This window comes from Lolium perenne, chromosome 1 (assembly GCF_019359855.2).
Source record: "Lolium perenne isolate Kyuss_39 chromosome 1, Kyuss_2.0, whole genome shotgun sequence".
Lineage (NCBI taxonomy): Eukaryota > Viridiplantae > Streptophyta > Magnoliopsida > Poales > Poaceae > Lolium > Lolium perenne.
Genome location: NC_067244.2, coordinates 162,637,357 through 162,659,242, shown reverse-complemented (window position 1 = coordinate 162,659,242; position 21,886 = coordinate 162,637,357). Strand labels below are relative to the sequence as shown.

The 21,886-nt window shown below is 49.0% G+C and overlaps 1 protein-coding gene across 1 annotated transcript; it reads left to right on the top strand.

Annotated features, from left to right (window-relative positions):
• Positions 1-14,226: 14,226 nt before the first annotated feature.
• LOC127334860 (uncharacterized) lies at positions 14,227-18,633 on the top strand. The gene is made up of 3 exons (XM_071819582.1): positions 14,227-16,772; positions 16,851-17,344; positions 17,459-18,633. The coding sequence occupies exons 1-3, from the start codon at positions 14,281-14,283 to the stop codon at positions 17,968-17,970; spliced, it is 3,498 nt and encodes a 1,165-aa protein (XP_071675683.1). The 5' UTR covers positions 14,227-14,280; the 3' UTR covers positions 17,971-18,633.
• The last annotated feature ends 3,253 nt before the right edge of the window (positions 18,634-21,886 follow it).

Here is a 21,886-nt window from a genome sequence, read left to right as displayed (position 1 = left end):
CCCGGGATGGAGGATGGTGTAGTTCATGCAAAAGTTGCCTCAACCAGCAGGATTCAGCAATGCAGTTGGCCACCGCCCTGTATTCGGCCTCGGCACTGGATCGGGACACTGTGTGCTGCCGACGAGAGGACCATGAGATCAAGTTGCTGCCCAAAAACACACAGAAGCCCGATGTAGACTTGCGAGTGTCAGGACACCCGGCCCAATCTGCATCGGAATAGGCAACGAGCTCATGGGTGGAAGACCGATGCAACTGGAGGCCGAAATGAGATGTCCCTTTGACATAGCGCAAGATGCGCTTGACAAGCTGAAGATGAGACTCGCGAGGATCATGCATGAATAAGCACACCTGCTGAACGACATATGAAATATCGGGCCGAGTGAGGGTGAGGTATTGGAGAGCACCGACAAGACTCCTATAAAGTGTGGGATCACTCACCCGAGAACCATCATGAGCAGAGATTTTGGATTTGGTGTCTATGGGTGTGGGTATGGGGTTGCAGTTAAGCATGTTGGCCCTCTCTAGAATTTCCAAGGCATATTGTTGTTGAGAGAGAAAAAGACCAGCCCCCGTGCGGTGCACATTAATTCCAAGAAAATGATGAATATCTCCAAGATCACTCATAGAAAACTCACGTTTAAGAGAATTAATGACGGAGTGAAGGAGAGTGGTGGTGTTGGCGGTAAGAATAATGTCATCCACATACAAAAGCAAATATGCGAGAGAAGAGCCATGTTTGAGGATGAACAAGGAGGAATCACTCTTGGAAGCCAAAAAACCAATGGAAGAGATGAAAGTGGTAAAGCGATGGAACCAAGTGCGCGGTGCTTGTTTAAGACCATACAAGGATTTGCGCAAATGACACACATGTGTGGGGTGAGAGGAGTCAATAAAGCCAGAGGGTTGCTCACAATATACCGTTTCCTGGAGATCACCATGGAGAAAGGCGTTCTTGACATCCATCTGATGAATGGGCCATGAGTGAGGCCATGAGTGAGAGGTGGCAAGACTAAGCACAAGGCGAATAGTAGCGGGCTTCACAACGGGACTGAAGGTCTCATCATAATCAACACCGTGCTGCTGTGTGAAACCACGCACGACCCATCGAGCTTTGTAACGAGCAAGAGAGCCATCAGCGTTGAATTTATGGCGGAAAATCCATTTGCCGGTCACCACATTGACACCTGCAGGACGAGAAACTAAAGACCAAGTGTCATTCTGCATTAGTGCAGTAAATTCATCAAGCATAGCTGAAAGATCGAGATGTCGCCTAGAGGGGGGGGGGGGGTGAATAGGCAATTACAAACTCTTGCGGATTTGTCTTGTATGAATGCGGAATTAAACTATCGTTTAGTTTACAAGCACAAACCCTAAATATGCTAAGCTCAACTAAGTGTAACAATAGCAACTAGAGCTAAGCAAGATAGGCACAAGATATATGTAGCACAAGTGATAGCAAGATATATGTACTTCAAGCACGAAGGCTATCACAAGGAAAGAGAGCTCGGGTATAGAAATAACCGAGGCACGCGGAGACGAGGATGTATTCCCGTGTTCCCTTGCTTTGCAACAAGGTACGTCACGTTTGGAGGAGTGGAGGTCCCACGAAGGATTCCCCGCGCCACGAAGGCTCACCCTATTCTCCGAACCACACCCACGAAGGATAATTGCCCTTTCCTTATGGTTAGCTTTTCCTCCGCTCCGGAGATGGCAAGCTCCACAACCACTTCACAAGCTCCACGAAGGAGAAGCCCGGGCCTCTTCACAATCTTCTTGAAGAGATCACCGGAGCACCAATCACCAAGCCAACTAGGAGGTCACCCTCCAAGAGTAACAAGCTCACGGTCTCTCACTCGAACAAATCGTGGTGGAGAGCTCAACACTATGCAATGATGCAAAGCAAGAACACCGAAGGTGTTCAAGTCCTTCACACTCAAATCCCACCAAAGCAACAAATGCTAGGATGAGATTGGAGAGGAAGAACAAGGGGGAAAGTCAACCAAAGACTCCAAGATCTAGATCCCAAGAGATTCCCTCACTTAGAGAAGAAATGGTTTGGTGGAAGTGTAGATCTAGATCTCCTCTCTCAAATCCTCAAATATGAGCAAGAATGGTTGGAGGAATCAAGGGGGAGAGCAAGTTCTTCAAATAGTAGCAATGGAGGAGAGAGAATAGGAAGAACTAGTTGCTCAAGGTGGAAGAAGGGTCTATTTATAGCTAGGAGCAAATAAAACTGTTGGGGGGAAAAAAGACAAGAAAACGGGCAAAAAAACTGCTCTAAAAAGTTGCCCGGCGCTCAACCGACCAGCGCCGAGGAGGCCGGCGGCTCTGGTCTGGCTGCTCAAAGAATGGGCGAGGGCAGCCAGACTGTGGCGGCGGACAGCCGGCGCGCGGGCGAAGCGGGTGGGCTGCGTGGCGGTGTGGCCTGGGTCCGCCAGAGCTCCGGTCCGGCCGGGGTGGCCGGCGGGCCGGTTGGTAACCGGGTCTTTGGCCGGATGGGCGGCTGCCAGCCCACGGACTCGCCGGATGGCACCTGCCTCGTGCCGGTTTGATCGGGTGGCCAGCGATCGCTCTTGGCCCGCCGCCGGCTCCTTTCCCTTTTTTTTCTTTCTTTTTCTTTCTTTTCTCCTTTTTCCTTTTCTTTAATAACTAATGCTCCCGAACTCCGATTGACATGAAACCAATTTTGTTGGAAAGATAACGACGAATAGAACCCCAACAAAAACTGGAAATATGGAGACTCCTCACAGAACATTTTTAGATGATTTTAGAGAGGGAGTCTCCCACCGTCAAGAAACGGTGAAGACGTCCAAACTCGAAAACGCAATAGAAGATGCATGCGGATTCCGTTTTCGATGAACTTGGGCTTGTTGTAAAGCTAGCAACAAGCTCAAGAACCTCACACAGAGAAACACCAAGAAGCAATAGGGATATGCAAAGTATGCAAAGGATTGAGCTCCCTAAGACGATGTGATCAAGTTACCCAACCGAAAGCCCCTCTTAATAGTGCGGCTTCTATCCTATAATCCGGTCTCCCATCAACCACCTCGAGACCGGTAAAAGGAAAACCTATCAAGGTCATACCTTTGCCTTGCGCATCCCATCACTTGATCATTATCGCTTTGTGTATACTCACAAATGCTCCCCCATACACAATGATGGGAAAGCTTCATTGATGCATATCTTCACTAGTCCATTATCACCAAATGGACGGCAAGCTTCAAGCATGTGATCCACTCAAGATGCTCATCTTGAACTTGCCCAACTCAACCTTGTATCTTCTCATACTCACATAAGATAGAGCATGGCTAATATTGAGTTCCACATAAGAACTCCATCTTTATTTCTTCCTCTTGATCATATCACATATATATCTTCATACCGATGATCTTGATGCCAATACACAAGGTATACCTTTATCTTCATGGCATCCATACTTGAATCCAACACATGGAGAGCAAGTAGTACCTATGGAATATTCCTTCATATAAACTCAATGAAAACATTAGTCCATAGGGGTTGTCATTAATTACCAAAACCACACATAGGGGCAATGTACCCTTACAATAGCATTGTGCCAATTTGGGTCTTTCAAAGCTGATCGATAAGTGGCTGGAATGGGAGAGATGGTTGTGGTGGAAGAAGTGAGAGCGAAGGATTGCTTAGGCATGAAATACCCAGATTTCCCCCTGGTAAGCATGTTGCGTTGATTTACGGGTGGCTGTATCTTTATTGATTTGGGTGGGAGAGGCTGTGGCTGGACGCGCGTGGTGGGCGGCACGGCAGACGAGGCGGGTGTGGGATCAGTGCCAGCAGGGGACAGCGCAGGCGATGCAGGGTTCGGGGCGGTTACGTCCGTGCGAGGCCAGGGAGTGGGGGCGAGCGATGATTGGGGCGTGGAGCTGCTGGTGGGCCAGGCTGTCGGGGGTGTGCGCGTGGGGAAGGGTGTGTTGATTGCGATGGGTGGCGTGGTGGGTTGGGCGGGGACAGGGGTGGGCCGTGTGGGGCGCGGGGCAGGTGGAGCAGCGGGGCCAGCAGGCACAGGTGGAGGAGCCGGATTGGCTGGCGCGTACGAGGAGACTCGGACCCCGGAGGAGATCGCGTCAGGCGGGTCTGGAGCGGGATTCTCTGTGGCTGGCGAGCTGCAATCAGCAGAAAAATAAGGAAAGGTTCCCTCATCAAAAATAACATGTCGAGACACAATAATTTTGCGGGATTGCAAGTCAAGACATCTGTAGCCCTTGTGCTCACGGGGGTAACCGAGGAAGACACACCGTGTGGAGCGAGGAGATAGCTTGTGATCCGTGGTGGCGTAGAGATTGGGGTAGCACAAGCACCCGAAAACACGAAGATGATCATAATCAGGGTGAACGCCGTAGAGGAGGAAGTGAGGTGTGTTATGCGAGATGGCGCGAGAGGGGCGAAGGTTGAGAAGATGGGTGGCGGTGTGGAGTCCTTCGGCCCAAAAGGGAGGGGGGAGGTTGGCGTGTATGAGGAGTGTGCGAATGATATCGTTTGTAGTACGCAGAAGGCGTTCAGCTTTGCCATTTTGGGGAGAGGTGTGGGGGCAGGAGAGGCGGAAGGATACACCATGGTTGGCGAAGAAATCACGGAGGGCACTAGTGAGGAATTCACCACCATTATCACACTGCATGCATTGGATAGTCACATGAAATTGAGTGAGAACAAACTGAAAGAAACGCTGAATAGTGGAACAGGTATCCGATTTATTTCTCAAGGGGAAGGTCCATGAATAATGAGTAAAATCATCTAGTACAACCAAATAGTATTTGTAGCCGGAGAAACTAACAACGGGGGATGTCCATAAGTCGCAATGAATGAGTTGGAAAGCAGCGGAGGTGCGAGATGTGAAGGTGGGGAAGGGGAGGCGTGGTTGGCGACCAAGTTGACATGCCTCGCATAGAGGGGAACTTCTAGCGGCTACATTATTACATGTGGAAAGAAAATCTAACGGTAAATGCGACAATGATGTTTTGCTGGGGTGGCCGAGCCTCTGATGCCATAGGTCTCCGGTGGTGGTGATGTAGGCGGCGTGTGGAGGTGTCTTGGTGCCGAAGAAGGGGTAGAGATCGCCGTCGCTATTGGAGCGAAAAAGAAGTGTCTTGGTTGGTAGGTCCTTCACGGAAAAACCAAACGGATCAAATTCAATGGAGACAAAATTATCACGAGTAAATTGGCGGACGAAGATTAAATTTTTAACTATGTGAGGGGAGACAAGAACATTTTGAAGAAGGAGGGGAAGGGATGATATCTGGACAGACCCTACAGCAAGAATAGGAAGTTTCGACCCATTGCCAACAATAATATACCGAGAATTACTGCCTAAGTTGGAGTGAGAAGAGGTCAAGTTACCCGTCTTACCGGTGACGTGCGATGAGGCTCCGGAGTCCACGATCCATTCAGGTTGCTGCTGGTACTGGCCGTTGCTCATGGCGGCGTGGATCATGGCGGCATGGTCGAAGCTGTATGGCGGGGCAGATGGTGGTGGCCCGGAGTAGGAAGGCGGCGGCGTGTGGCTAGAGTACATGACGGGGTACGCCTGGGAGTGCGGGCCTGGCCGAGGGCCAAGCACACCAGCGGCGTTCGGAGGTATCCAGGAGGGTCGAGTGGGAGGGAATGGCGCGCCCACGGGCGCAAAATAACCCAACCAAGGCTGCTGGTGTGAGGCGTTGCCACCGCTGCCGCGCCCCCGTAGTCGCGAGGGCCTGTCGAGGAGTGACCCTGGGAGCCACGACCGCGCCCGCCCTGGTGGTGACCACCTTAGTGCTGCTGCGGGCCACCTTGCCCGCCACCGTGGACGAAGCCGGGAATAGGGTTCTTCCCCCGATAGTTCGGGCTGACCCCGGGAACCCGAGGCTGCTGGCCTCCCTGTCCGCCGCCGCCGCGCCCACCGTTGGTGTTGACCGGACCGGAGTGGTGGGCGGCGTAGACTTGCGCGCCGTTGTCGTCATCGCCAGACGCCTCGGCCAGCTGCAGACGCGATGTCGCATCCGCGAAGGAGGGCATGGCAGTCTTCAAGATCTCGGCCTGGAGCTTGTACCGACGCCCGAGCCCATCAACAAATTGCAGGGCGAGGTCCTGGTCGTCGACAGGGCGCCCAATGGCGGCCAGATCGTCGGCGATAGATTGCAGCCGGCTGGCGTAGGTCGCGATGGACATGTCCCCGCGGGTCGTGGTGCGAAGGGCTTTGCTGAGGAAGAGATACCGGGTGGACTGGTTGTCGAGAAAGAAGCGATGGAGCCGAGCCCAGGTGGTGCACGCCAGGCCGTCGGGGGCTTGCACGAGGCGGTACAGGTCATCACTGAGAGTTGCCATGAACTAGAGGCTGATGTGAATGTCGACCGCCCGCCATCCATCATCGGGATCACGAGGAGCAGAGCCCTCGGTGACATGATCGAGGACCTTGTACATGGTGAGAAGAAACTTGAAGATCTGGCGCCACTTCGAGAAATTGGCGCCGGTGGAATCTACTTGGAACTTGACGTAATTGTGGATGTGAACGTCGAGAATTGGGTGGGAGTAGGGTGCGGAAGCAGCTTGGGATGGGAAGACGAGAGCCGGAGGGGCGGTTGTGGTTGGGATGACTGGGAGATCAGCGGCAAAGCCGTCGAAGTTGAGAGGAGTTGGAGGAGCACGTGGCATGTTTGACCGGTTTTGGGGAAGGGGGGTGTGTGGGTCTGTGTCGAGGTTGGGGAAGGAAGAGCTGCTGGTGGCCGGCACGGTGGCCGTCGCCGAGGAGGGGGAGGTTTCGGCCATGGAGGGGAGAGGAGGGAGGAGCGCTAGGCTCTGATACCAAACAGAACGGAGAGAATGTAGTGATTGCATTGCATGTCGAGAGGTTACACAGTTATAGTACAGAGACGCACATCGTGCGATCCTAAATATCAGCCACTAACATCTGTAAAACATGACTGGGTAAACTAACATTGACGTGACAGAATACATGTGTTCAACAGTCACACCTGTGCCTGGATCGTCGAGATCCAGTCTCCATGGCCGCTGTTCCGCCCCTACCCCCACGCAGCCACGCCTCCGCACCATCCGCCTCCACACGATCACACCTCGCCCAAGGGTCGCTCGCGGCGGCGGTCGGCGGCCAGCAACGAAAGGGCGCTCGCGGCGGCGGCCGGCGGCCAGCGACGAAGGCGTAACAGACAGCGCTGGCAGCAATCGTTTTCCGCGGAAGGAGTTGAGGAGTGTTCTTCACAAAGTTTCGTACGTCTCCCGAACCCCGATCCCTTTTTTCCCCTCTCTCCTGTGCTTCCCGACTGGTGCCGTACTCCCGCTCCTCCTCGCGTCGCCTCTCGCCACGCGAGGTCTGCTCGGTCTCGATTGAGGGAGAAAATTGCAAAAAACCACCACAATTGAGGCTAGGGTTGCAAAAAACCACCAGGTTGCTTGTTTTTTGCAAAGACCACTACTTCTACAGCACTAGTTTTGCCAAAAGCACTGATCGAGCACTTGACTCTGGCTAAGTGAGTTTCTGGCAAGTGGGGCCCAATGTCAGGCTGACGTGGCGGGGCGGAGACGGTGGACTCACGAGCAAGAGAGCCATCAGCGTTGAATTTATGGTCGGAGGAACGGTCCGTTGGTATTTGCATATTGCAAGTTAAGCAGTGGTCTTCAGTGCTTGTCAGAGGAATTTGCGGTGACATATCCCGCGATCATAAATCCGAATTGTGCGGTTGTGCCAATATGTGTACTAAGGCCTGACTCTTAGCACATTATTATAGGCAAAATGCTAGCATGATGCTACAGGCTACGTGAAAAAAAGTGATGTATCTTAACATAAGGTTCTTACACGTGTTCATAGACAATAATTCTTTCTACTCCAGTTATGTGCAATCATGACCCCTTTAACTTGCTACTCCAATTTGTAAGTGGGATCTGGACGGACAAAGATTGAAAGGAGATGTGGACTGGAGTCCTTGAGGTATCAACTAGTATGCAGGTGCGCAATCATCTTAGAATGTGGAGTCAGAGGTGGGTTAGTGAGATCAAACTTAAAGACCTTACTGGAGCCAGCTAGTGAGTAATGCACCATAGTCTTGGAGGATGAGAATTAGTATGGCCACAACAAGTCAACAAGGTTGATTATAGCACCACTATTTCACTTGTTGCTATAGAGGACCTCTTGCTATATTGATTGTCTTTTGAAGACTAACTTACACATTGTCTTCCCATATTAGGCTCACCTTGAGAATGCTGAGTTTTCTGAACAAGCTAATTGAAAACTATTTTCAGATGCATAACATCTCTCTCCTGGCATGGCTACTTGCAAGTTTGCAATGTGGTCTGGTGACCCTCTGGGTACCTCTACATAGAGTATTCTTGTAGCCAGGAGATGGAGAACATTATCCTTGATGGTTCTGATAAAGTAATTACTAAGTCACTGACCAGTGGCAAGAGTAAGGGGGATCCTTCATGGAGGAGCTGTGTGCCTTCAACAACACAATTTTGGTTGTCAAGGAGGTGGTTGTTGCCATTAAAGAGAGCAACAGAGTTGATGTGGAACCTAATCTATATAACTCTGTCATGTGTGCTATCATTTCCTGTATAATGAAGCACAAGATAATTTTTTTTATTGTGATGAACACTGCTCACAGGTAGGGACTATAGTGCGTGCTTGTTGTACATGCTGAAATGTTGTTATTTTATCATTCTAGATGATCTAGTCTGTGGTGCAAAGAGGGCGAAATAACTATCGTATGTTTCAGAGCAATTGTGTCATGAACAAGTCAATTGTTTGAAAGCATAGTTTCTATAAAGGTTTTGAAAGTAGAGAAAAGGTAACGACGATTACTTCGAGTTTGTATCTAGAGAGAAGACCAACCATGGGAATAGACAACAATGAATTAAGTAGCACTTCAAGTAGGCTTATGGACTGAGTTATTGTTACTCCGCTTGTAACAATTTTGCTGCTACTTTTTTCTAAGTGTGTGTACGACCTGATGTTACGTGCAATAAGAACAAAATGGACAATACATGGTGCAAGGTGACTGTTAAGCTTCATGCGCTAGCCACTTGAACCAAAAATCCGAACTGATGAAAAGGGGTAGGCAATCTACTTATACACGTCAACACGTGTAAAGAGGCAAAGTGGCAGCGGAAGGCCGGATACACACGGCAAGAGGAAGCTTCATGCACTAGCCACTTGAACCAAAAGTCCAAACTGATGAAAATGGGTAGGCAATCTGTAAGATTGTATTATGTCTCACGAATTGATACAAAACTGTTTGGGGTACAAGGGATATAAATAGTAGAGCCAACCGACTAAGCCTAAAACCCTAGCTTGCGTTACAAGTCTAGCTTAACCGAAACATATAATCTAACATCCCCCCGCAGTGTCAACGTGGGGTTCAATCACGTTGAGACTGAAACGAATGTCATGAAACGGCTGTGTCGGCAGTCCCTTGGTAAAGATGTCGGCGAACTGCGCTGTAGTGGGAACATGAAGAACTCGAACTTGGCCCAAAGCAACTTTCTCCTGAAGTGAATATCTATCTCAATATGCTTTGTCCTCCGATGCTGAACTGGATTGTGGACATGTAAACCGCTGAAATATTATCACAATAAACAATAGTGGCCTCTTTGGATGGGACGATGAAGTTCAGCCAACAATCGCCGTAGCTAAACCGTCTCAAGAATCGCATGTGCAACATTTCGATACCCAGCCTTCGCAGACGAGCGTGAAACCGTAACCTGACGCTTAGAAGACCAGGAAAGCAAATTGTTACCCATAAAAACACGATGTCCGGACGTGGACCGACGAGTGTCTGGGCATCCAGCCCAGTCCGCATCGTAGTATGTCACAAACTGGTAGGTGAAGTGGTGTTTATGTGAAGGCCATAATCTAATGTTCCTTTTAGATATCTAAGAGTGCGTTTCATGTGATTGTAGTGAGGAACTCGTGGATCATGCATATATAGGCAGGCTTGTTGGACAGAATAAGATATTTCTGGGCGTGTTAGAGTAAGGTATTGTAGTGCACCCGCAATGCTACGGTAGAGAGTTGGGTTCGAGAATGGTTCGCCATCAACGAGAGAGTTTGGCGCTAGTGTCAACAGTGTACGAGCAGTGACAAGTCAATCATGCCTGCGCGGTTGAGAAGATCTAGAATGTACTGACATTGGGAAAGAAAAAGACCATTAGAGTCACGTGTAACAGCGATGCCAAGAAAATGGTGAAGCACACCAAGATCAGTCATAGAGAATTCAGAGTTAAGCAGTGTAATAATATGATCAAGAAAAGTCTTAGTGGAAGCAGTGAGAATGATATCATCAACATAAAGAAGAAGATAAGCTGTGTGTGTGGAAGTGTGATAGACAAAAAGAGAGGTGTCGGTGAGAGAGGGAGTGAAACCGATTGTTTGAATGTAAGTTGAAAAACGTTGGAACCAAGCCCTAGGGGCTTGTTTGAGACCATAAAGAGATTTTTGAAGGAGACAAACATGATCGGGAGCAGAGGAGTCTTCGAAGCCTAAAGGTTGTTGACAATAAACAGTTTCTTGGAGAGCACCATGAAGAAAGGCATTTTTGACATCGAGTTGGTGAATGGGCCAAGAAGAGGAAGTGGCGATGCTAAGAACAGTGCGAATAGTGCTAGGCTTGACAACAGGAGAGAAGGTCTCGTCGTAGTCGATGCCGTGTCTTTGAGAGAAACCACTACAAACCAAGCGAGCCTTGTAGCGAGAGAGAGTTCCGTCGGAGAGAAATTTTTGGCGGAAAACCCATTTGCCAGAAACAATATTTGCACCGACAGGGCGAGGAACAAGGCGCCATGTATCATTGTGAATGAGAGCAGAAAACTCATCACGCATAGCGGCAGCCCAGTTAGGATCGAGAAGAGCACTTTTGTAGGTTTTAGGGATGGGGGAGATCGGAGAAGTGGTGGCATGAAGATTGAGACACGGCCTTTTTGGAACGTGAAATCCCGTTTTGGCCCGAGTGCGCATTGTGTGATCATTTGTGGGAGCTTGGGTAGGAACAGCATGGGGTGGTAGAGGTGGAGTGGGATGAACAACGACGTCAGGCGCAGCGGATGAGTCAGACGTCGAAGATGGTGGAATAGGTGGAGAAGGAGCGGCGGGGGAGATGGGTGTATCGGGTGGAGCTGCGGACGCGGCAGAGGAAGCAGCCGACCCCGCTGTCGCGGCAGTGGAGTCGGCTGAAGGGTCTGTCGCGGCAGGCGAGGAGGGCACTGGGGTGGCGGTTGGAGGCGGATGTATGGGTGTAGTAGGAGCGGTGTAGTGGTGAGGAAACCTAGCGGGGTGAGCTATGGGATGATGTAGGGTAGGCGATGGGTCAATGGGAGTTTGGGAGGGTGTCCGTGTGGAGAAAGGGAAGATATGCTCGGAAAAAGTAACGTGCCGAGAGATGTGGACGCGGCCGGAGACGAGATCCAGGCAGCGATAACCCTTGTGTTCATCAGAGTATCCTAAAAAGACACAGAGAATGGAGCGAGGTGATAGTTTGTTGGTGGAGATGGCGGCAGTGTTTGGAAAACAAAGACAGCCAAAGACGCGAAGTTCAGAGTAGTTGGGATGACTAAGGTAAAGAGAGTAGAATGGTGTAGAGTTTGGGTTGGACTTGTGAGGCCGGATGTTAAGTAAGTAGGTGGCCGTGCGTAAGGCTTCGGCCCAAAATTTCGGTGGCATTGAGGAGTGGATTAAAAGGGTGCGAATGATGTCGTTTATTGTGCGAAGCGAGCGTTCTGCCTTGCCGTTTTGAGGTGAAGTGTATGGGCATGAAAATCGGAGAAGAATGCCATGTTGAAGAAAGAAGTTTCGGTTTTGAAAGTTATCAAATTCTTTGCCGTTGTCACATTGGATAAATTTAATGGGAAGAAAGAAGTGTGTGGCGACATATTTGTGAAAGTTTAGGAAAATGGTGTGTACGTCTGATTTGTTGCGTAAAGGAAAAGTCCAGACAAAGTGTGTGAAATCGTCTAGAACGACTAGATAATATTTAAAGCCAGAGACACTAGTATGGGGAGATGTCCATAAATCGCAGTGCAAAAGTTCAAAAGGAAAGGTACTAACAGTAGTAGAGGAACTAAAGGGCAAGCGAACATGTTTTCCTTGCTGACAAGAGGGACACATGGAGGTATTATGACTATCCTTATTACAATTTATTGAAAATTCGCTAAGTATAGAAGACAAGGTAGCGTTGTGGGGGTGGCCGAGACGGTGATGCTGCAGGTCGACGGACGCCGCCATGGAGGTGGGTGGGTCGTGGGTGGCGGCGCCATGGAGAGTGTAGAGGTCGCCGGAGCTATTGAACCGAGCGATCTCCGCTTTGGTCTGGTAGTCCTTCACAGATAAACCAAACGGATCAAATTCCATAGAAACAAGATTGTCACGGGTGAACTGACGAACAGAAATTAAGTTTTTGATTAGCGCGGGTGCAATAAGGACATCACGTAGGAGGAGTTGTTTGGTGGGTGTAGGTATGGTGGTTTGGCCGGTGCAATATATAGGTATAGTAGTGCCGTTTCCTAGGACTATGGATGAAAGTGGTGTGGTGGAAATATTTGACAAAGATATTACTAGAAGCGGACATGTGACTAGAAGCACCGGAATCGAAAATCCAGTCCATACCGAAGTTTCCTGGCGGCAAAGTTGTTCATGGTCCTGCAAGAACGCAGATTGGTCCCAGCTCGGTGAAGGAGCGGAGGTCGGTTGATGCAGCGGTGCGATTGGAGCAAAGCGGCATGAGGACAAAGCGAAGGTCGAAACATCTGGGGGTGCCGATATGGCATGTATGGCATCCCCCGTCATAGTAGGCCGGGCGGCGTGGTAGGCGTTCGGCGGGCGCGCCGGCCGAGGAGTCCAGGGGAACCGGTGTGGGGCGAAGACCCGGCGCCCGAGCACCCGTGTGGGCGGAGGAGCGCCGACGGAGAGGGCCGCCAGGGCATGGACCAAGCTCGAACCATGCCGGTCCAGGGATCATGAGGAGGGCGCCAGTGCTCCGGGTAGGCGGCGCGGCAGTCTTGGCGCGACGTCGGTGCCGCCGGTGGCGGCGCCAAGCGGGAGGAGCGACGACGGCGCGCGGCGTCGAGGCGGCGGTGGAGTGGCGGATCGCGGCGGCCGGTACATGGGATTCTTGCCCTTGTAGTTGGGGCGGGACGCCCGCCGAGAGGCTGCCAAAGGCGGAGGGCGGAAACGGTGCGGGGTCTGCCGCGCGGTGGGCTGGCTCGTCGGGCCTACCGGTGCAGGAGTAGGCAGCAGGGGCGGCCGGGTGGAGGCGGCGAAGACGTGAGGCCGCGCCTCCCGCCGTGTGAGGTCATCGTCGGTGTTCTGCAGCAGGGACCGGATCTCCGCGAAGGAAGGGCGAGGCCGCATAAAGGGAATCATGGCCGCTTGAGTCTTGAACCGGTCGCTGAGCCCTTGGAGAAGGATGTTGATAAGCTGGCGATCAGGCATAGGATCGCCTAGTTCGCGGAGCTCATCCGCCATCGTCTGGATGCGCTGACAGTAGATGCTGAGCGAGGAGTCCCCCTGAGGGGTGTTGCGGATCGCGGAGTGGAGGTTGTTGATCCGAGCGTCAGCGTTGTCCTGGAAGAGCTGGCGCAGGGACGCCCAGAGGGCGGCGGCGGTGGCGGCCTCACGGAAAACGAGATTGAAAATCTCCGTGGACACGCGTGTGTAGATCCATTGGATGATGGCGAGATCATCTGTGATCCAGCGAGCGTCGTCAGGACGAGGGGCGGCGTCGGCGGCGACGTGGTGACGGAGGTTGCAGCGCCCGAGGTGAACCTCAAAGAGGTGGCGCCAATGGTAGTAGTTGTGTTGGGCAAGATCTAAAGTAATAGGTATGAAGGGGGTGACATCGGCTATGGTGTCTGTGTAGGAGAGAGGAGTAGCCGTGGGAGGGGTAGAAGAGGCCGAGGCCTCGGCGGCGGCGGCGGCCTTGGCGTGCTGGTCGAAGTAACCAGGCGGCGGCGGCGGCTTAGGCGGCGGCGCCATAGGTCAGGATCGATTAGTCTGATACCATGTAAGATTGTATTATGTCTCACGAATTGATACAAAACTGTTTGGGGTACAAGGGATATAAATAGTAGAGCCAACCGACTAAGCCTAAAACCCTAGCTTGCGTTACAAGTCTAGCTTAACCGAAACATATAATCTAACACAATCTACTTATACACGTCAACAGTGACCACATCGAGCATCATGCAAACAAACAAAAGCCGTCATGCCTTTTCATCAGCACAGCCCAACAGGTAATCAAACACAAAATTCGTTCTTTAAACGCGGAATGCAGGAACCGATGTCCGTAATTTGCGGAGGGACGTTGGGGGGGCGATTCGGGCGCCTCTGGGCGGACGAGGCCAACTCCGATGAAGACGAAGGTTCAGACGAGGACTCTCCGGCGAGGAAGGCGAGGAGTATCGGTTCTCCTTCCCTCTCGTATCTGCACGTACCGGAGGATGGGGACCGTTCGCTCGGATCGCGCGGATCGGCGGCCCATTTGCGAAGAGAGGAGAAGAGGCGTCTGCAGCGGGAAGCGGCTACGTTTCTGCGCTCAGGTACGTTTTCTTCTTCCACATCTGATCAAACGAGTCCGGCTGTTTCTTCAAGGCCGGCGAGGAGAACGAATTTGAGGTTGCCAGTTCTGTCTCCGTCGTCCTTTATTTTACAAAACTATGATGCGGCTGAATGGGTCTTGATACAAAGAAAGAAAAGGAAATCCTCTTTTGAGAGTAAGAAGAATCACCGGCAGTGTCGATTTGGGTCACCGCCGGTGAGATTCCGTTCTCCGTTCCCGTTCCCGTTCGAAAATTCTGAGGTTCATGATGGTGATCGCACAGTAGGCCACATGGGCTGTGGATCGGATATTATTTTTTTGGAAAAGAGTAGAGGCCAAATGGGCCTGGATCATCGGATTATGGTTAATCCGCCTGGACGGCTGACGCGTTTCATATCGAGGAGCAGACCATCGTTCCTAGGGTTACATCGTTTTGGAGTCGCTCCTATCGTCCCACCTTTCGAGTCTGCAGCCGCCATGGCTCACCGTGGAGGCGGCCAGAACAGGGGCCGCGGTCCGCCTGGAGGCCGTGGTGGCGGACGATGGGAGGGGGGCAATGGAGGTCGTGGAAACAATTTCTTCCAAGGGGGACCAAGTGGAACCGCTGGAGACGGTGACAATTCGCATGATGGGGCAGACCACCAAGCTGATGTGTTCAGCGATGGTGTCTTCCGAGCGGGTCAGGGACGACCCAACTTCAATGGCAACGGCAATCGGTATGCTTATGGCAATACTCGTGGTGATGGTCGCCGGCAGTTTGGCGGCGGAGGAAACTTCAACAATCGGAGGTATGGTGGGTATGGAGATAATAATCGGTACTTTGGTGATGGCCGGAATAATGTAGCTCAAGGCACTGCCAACGCCTTGACCCCTATGCAACAACAGTTGGTCAAGGAGGCTGCGGTGGTTCTAGCTCGCCAACTTGCAGAACAGCAGGGGCCAAGCGCTGTTGGTTCGGGGGCAAGCGCGGCCCCTTTACCGCAGGTGGAGGCGGCGCGCCAGGGTGCTGCCAATGTTCGGCCACCACCGGCAGGTCTGCGCCAGACAGTTCTGCCTTCCAGGCCGGCTATTGTTGCCACGGTACAGCAGCCTGCTGCGGGGACATCTGTGGAGGTGGGAGCAGTTGGGGCGGAGGACGTTTCGCTCGCTGCGGCTGGGGTGACAGCTGCGTCGGCGATGACAGCAGACAATCAGCAGAGTAAGAAGAAGGGCCCCAATTGCTTCAGATGTAAACAGCCAGGTCATTGTCTTAACGACTGCATTACTCCGTTGTGTGATTATTGTCAGAGTGCTGAACATCTGTCTAAGGATTGTGCGTTACTGAGAGCTCCTCGTCCGCGGCTAGCTCATTTTGGTCTTGGTCATGAGGACCTTTCCTTCTGGGAGCTCCCTCTTTCTGCATCTGTTAGGCCGCGCATCGAGAATACTAGGATGGGGAGAGTGACAATTTCAGGGGGTGTTCTTACAGTCCCTGAGATCATTGCTCAGCTTCAGTGGATTGTGCCTGATGAGTCGTATCAATGGGATGTTCAATTGGTGGAGGATAACACTTTCCGTGTGACTTTTCCTAGTAAAGTCGATCTGGTGAGAGTGCAACATTTTGGTCGATATAATTTACCAAATTCTCAGATTTCTATGTCTTTTGATTTTTGGAAAAGAGAGGTGGAGCCTGCTTGGACGGCTGAGGATATCTGGGTTCGAGTACATGATTTACCTCCCAGGGCTCTTGATGATTTTTTGGCTCTGTGGGCAATTGGTGATATTTTTGGAAAAACAAAAGAGATTGATATGGCTTTTACAAGAAGTAACAATGTACTGCGGATTCTTATTGTTTGTCTTGATCCGTCTCTTATTCCTGCTAGTTTGGACTTGAGGATACACAATGCCTTCTACAGACTTCGTTTTGAAGTAGAGGGAGTGCATCCTCTGCCTATGGCGGATGCTGTGATGGACGACGTCCCCAAAGATGATGATGGCTTTGATGGCAATGGGTCTGGGGGTGCTGACGGTAATGACCCAGATAGAGAGGTTAAGAGAATGAAAAATGGTGACCAAAATGACACAAATGGCAATGATGAACAGAAGACACCGGCACCATCGCAGGGCAACACACTTTCTATGTCGCCGATAAAGTTGGGTTCACTTGATGGTAGTCTGTTATTACAAGATGAGCTTAACCATACCTGGGTGGATATGACAGCCCAAGAAAATATTGTGACTAGGTATGACAATGTGTTATTGTTGAATAACAATTCTTTTTCTAGTCCTAAGAAACTTGATTTTTCTTTCTGCTCTTCGAGTCCGGGGACTGGCGAGTTTGTGCCGTCCTCCTCTGCGGAAGTATCCAGTGATGATGACATAAATCTTACCCATGTTTCTCCAACGGCGGATGTACTCGAAGGGGTGCGCCCGGCGGCCGATGCTCCTCTGCCCACTGTGCATGATGAGGAGACTACGCCGTCGCTGCCCGCTGTTACTCTCGGCTGCTCGCCGTCGATACAGCTACAGGTGCGGCCTGTGGTGCATGGCACCAACAGCAGCCCGGCCCAGTTGCAGCCCAGTATGCATGGTGCTGCGGAACTGGCGACGTCGATCACCTGGTCGTCGCCTCCAATCACCGTCGCTCCGCCCGCTGTTGCGACATTGGCTGCGCAGCCATGGTCGTATCCACCGGCGCCGTATGTCGCGGCCCCCTTGATGCCTAATACATGTTTTCCGCAGTCACAATGCGCACCATTGGTAGGTGCTCCCTGGGGATTTAACGCACAGACTTCACATGTGATGAAGAGCACCGGTGTGTTTTTTTCTCCTCTTAATACCGCTATCCTTGCATCAAATATTGATATGCCATCAAATAAACGTCTTTCTTATGAGGAAATTGTTGCTTTTGGCGGGATAAAAAATACAGATGCTTCGGGTGTACGGTCGAGTGAAAGGATCCGGGCCCAGCCAAATTCCGACGCTACTCAAATGGAGAGAGCTATGTTAATGGCTCAGCGGAGGGATGACAATGCTTATCACGGTATGTCCACGCCTATAAAAGATACTGTTTTTTCGATGTCTGATGCACAGATTCTTGAGAAGGCACGAGCACTTGGGGTTTCTCTAGGGGGTTCAAGTGAAGAACAATTTAAATCACTAAAGTTGCTAAAAGATAATGAGCTCCAGCGGACCTTAACAATGCTAGACAATAAAAAATCTATAATTGAAACAGGAGAATTTGCACCCCACTGTCTGGTGGTGTCTCGTGCTTCAAATTTAAGTGAGGATTTAGATGATGAGGAGAGTTTTATTAATGAAGATGTACCAGTGGCGCTGGTTCCTAAAAATAAAGCAAAAGTTAAGCGGAAGAACAAGTCTTATGATAAGACGAATGTGAGACGGAGTAGCAGAATTATAATTAAAAAATCTAAATCGTAATGGAGGGGTTAAGAGGCATGACTTGGAATAGTGAAGGTTTCAGGGATCCTGGCAAACACCTTTTTGTAAAAGAGTCGATTCGGGATTATCGCCTAGATTTCATCGCCCTACTAGAAACGGGAAGGTCTAGTTTTGGTATACCTTTCCTGCGAGACCTTGCGAACGGATTTGAATTCGCATGGTTTTGTCTACCACCTCAGGGTAGGTCTGGTGGAATTTTAGTTGGCATAAATTTGGCGACACTAAAGGTCCAAAAGGTTGATACTGGTGAGTTTTGTATTAAGCTGGGTTTACGGTCTATATGCGATGGGTATGAATGGGCGCTGGTCCCCGTTTATGGGGCGGCCCAGGATATTCATAAGCACGAATTTCTATCCGAATTAGTACGTATGTGTGATGTTGAACCATTACCTATGCTGCTAGCGGGGGATTTTAATATCCTGCGTCGGCCCGAGGATAAAAGCAATAAAAATTTCAATCCGCGGTGGCCATTTATTTTCAATTCTATTATTGAGAATTTGAATCTGAGAGAAATCGCTTTGTCGGGGCGGCAATTTACATGGGCGAGTCGGAGAACGATTCCAACGTATGAAAAGTTGGATCGTGTACTTGCAAGTGTAGAGTGGGAACAAAAGTTTCCGTTGGTAACTGTTCGGGCGTTGTCACGTTCCGGTCGACCACACACACCGCTATTGATAGATTCTGGGGCTAATGCACATATTGGGAATAAAGGAAAATTCTCCTTTGAGTTATCATGGTTCCATCAGGATGGCTTCTATGAAATGGTAGCAGCTGAATGGAATATGGTTCCTCCGGGGAAATCACCTATGCATACTTGGCAGAAGAAAATTAGGCATTTGAGACGTTTTCTGCGTGGTTGGGCTAAAAATATTAGTGGGAAATATAAGAAAGAAAAGCAGCGGTTACTGAGTATTATTGACGACCTTGATATTAAGGCCGAAAGTACTCCGTTGTCGTTAGTGGAGAGGGAGGAGCTTAAGAAGGCGAATGATACTTTAAATAAATTAAGGTCTGATGAAGAAACCAAATGGGCACAACGAGCTAAAGTTAAGAATATTCAGGAAGGGGGCAATAATACAAAGTATTTTCATCTTATTGCAAATGGCAAGCATCGTAAGAAACAAATTTTCCAACTCGAACAAGAAGAGGGTACTATTGTAGGGGATGAAAATCTTAAAGTATTTATTACGGAATATTACAAGAAACTATTCGGTGCCCCGGAGGAAAATAATTTCTCAATGATTGAGAACCAAACACAGGATATCCCTCAAATCTCTAATGATGAAAATGCTATTTTGACGGCGGACTTCTCAATGGAGGAGGTTCACGCAGCCATTAAGCAAATGGAACATAATAAAGCCCCGGGCCCGGATGGTTTTCCGGCCGAATTCTATCAACAATTTTGGGACGTGATTAAAAGTGATCTAATGGCTTTGTTTGCTTGTTTTCAAAGCGGATCATTACCTCTGTACAAGTTGAATTTCGGAGTAATTACCCTTCTTCCCAAAAAAGAAAACGCTGTGCAGATCCAACAATACAGACCCATATGTTTATTAAACGTTAGTTTCAAAATCTTTACCAAAGTTGCAACTAATCGTATCTCTGAAGTGGCTCATACTGTGGTTAGGCCCACTCGATTGCGTTTATGCCAGGGCGACACATTCTTGAGGGAGTAGTTGTGCTTCATGAAACTGTTCATGAGTTATATAGGAAAAAATTGGACGGGGTGCTTTTCAAAATTGATTTTGAGAAGGCCTATGATAAGGTTAAATGGCCATTCCTCCAACAAGTTTTGCGTATGAAGGGTTTCGATCCTATTTGGTGTGACCGAATCAAACAATATGTACAAGGGGGGAGTGTGGGAATCCGTGTTAATGATGACATAGGCCATAATTTCCAAACTCGAAAAGGATTAAGACAGGGCGATCCTCTATCGCCTATTCTTTTTAATATAATAGTGGATATGTTAGCCATTATTATTAATCGTGCTAAAGAAGAAGGGGACGTTGGGAGTCTCCTTTCGACTTAGTTGACGGAGGTTTATCGATTCTACAATACGCTCGATGACACCATTACATTCATGGAGCATGACGTGGTAAAAGCGCAAAATATGAAATTAATTCTTTGTGTTTTTGAACAACTATCGTGCCTAAAAATAAATTTTCACAAGAGCGAACTCTTTTGTTTCGGTAAAGCTAAGGAAATGGAGCAACTATATATGCAAATTATGGGTTGCCAGCGCATTACCGATTAAATATCTTGGTATACCTGTTCACTATAGAACTCTGCGAAATCGAATGGAATCCGGTGGAAAATAGATTCACCGCTAAATTAGGGTCTTTGGCGAAGTAAGTTATTATCTTATGGTGATAGACTTGTTCTTATTAATTCAGTTTTAACAAGTTTACCGATGTTCATGTTATCGTTTTTAGAGATTCCAAAAGGGGTCCGAAAGAGACTTGACTTCTTTCGGTCTAATTTCTTTTGGCAATCAGATGAAAATCGAAAGAAATATCGTCTATCAAAGTGGAATATGATTTGTCGTCCTAAGGATCAAGGGGGTTTAGGAATTGAGGTACTTGAGCTAAAAAATAAGTGTTTACTTAGCAAATGGCTGTTTAAATTACTTAGAAGATGGTGTATGGCAACAATTGTTACATAATAAATATCTTCGGAATAAGACTTTAGCTCGGTAGAAGCTAAACCTACGGATTCGCAATTACGGAAGGGTTTAATGAGGGTTAAGCAAGATTTCTTTTCGCGAGGCGTTTTTAAGGTCGGAAATGGATTAGCGACAAGGTTTTGGGAGGATACGTGGCTTGGGGATGTGCCTCTTGCCCAACAATATCCCTCCCTTTATAACATTGTTCAACATAAAAATGTAATGGTATCGACGGTTCTTAATCAAACCCCCATTAATGTATGTTTTAGGCGGGGTCTAAATGATCACAAATGGATTGAATGGCTGGATTTGTGCCAAAAATTAATCACTGTGACTCTAACAGGAGCCTAGGATAAATTTATATGGAACCTGAATGAATCGGGACTTTTACGGTTAAATCTATGTATCTAGACTTGATGAATGGGCATACTAGATTTCTTCGTAAATATTTGTGGAAGATGAAAATTCCGTTAAAAATCAAAATTTTTATGTGGTTCCTTCATAATAAAGTCTTATTAACAAAGGACAATTTGGCAAAGCGAAATTGGAGTGGCTGTCTAAAATGTTGTTTCTGTGACTCGAACGAGACCGTTGATCATTTGTTTCTCAATTGTCCGTTTGCAAAGATTGTTTGGCGTATGGTGTATTTTGCTTTTAATATACCCGCGCCAACTAGTATTAATAATATGTTTGGTAACTGGTTAAATGGAGTTAGCAAATGTGATAAAGCTCGCATACGTATTGGTATTGCAGCTTTATGTTGGTCCATTTGGACAAGTCGAAATGACATGGTCTTTAATAAACAAAAATCTACTAATTTCTTGCAGGTTATTCAAGTAGCTGCGCACTTGGATTCACTTATGGGCGTTCCTTCTCCCGGAGGAGCAATGAGCACATGGCTTGGATGCAACCTTTGTTGACGGTTGCTCAGATCGCTTTTTCCAGGTTATCGGATGGCGACACATTAACAGATTATCAAATGGATAGTTTCTTTATGTGTCTCATTTTCTTATGGTTGATCCATGTATCGACGTTGGCCGATCCATGATTGTAATCGTTTAAATTACCGCATACTTTGAACTTGATTTAATAAAGAAAGCTGTGTGCATCAATTGATGCAGAGGCTGGGGCTATGCTCCCATTTCGAAAAAAAAAATGGAAAGCAGTAGGACTCAGCTGCATATCTTTATTGATTTTGTATTATACCCTATATAAAAGTTAGTTGATTTAGAG

What these genes read in the sequence shown, in the direction of transcription:
- LOC127334860 (XM_071819582.1), top strand. Translation starts at nt 14,281, where the DNA reads ATGCAGGAACCGATGTCCGTAATTTGCGGAGGGACGTTGGGGGGGCGA. An exon ending in CAAGAAAATATTGTGACTAG is followed by an intron (nt 16,773 to 16,850) that starts GTATGACAATGT and finishes CTGCTCTTCGAG; the next exon opens with TCCGGGGACTGGCGAGTTTG. An exon ending in ACATGTGATGAAGAGCACCG is followed by an intron (nt 17,345 to 17,458) that starts GTGTGTTTTTTT and finishes TAAAAAATACAG; the next exon opens with ATGCTTCGGGTGTACGGTCG.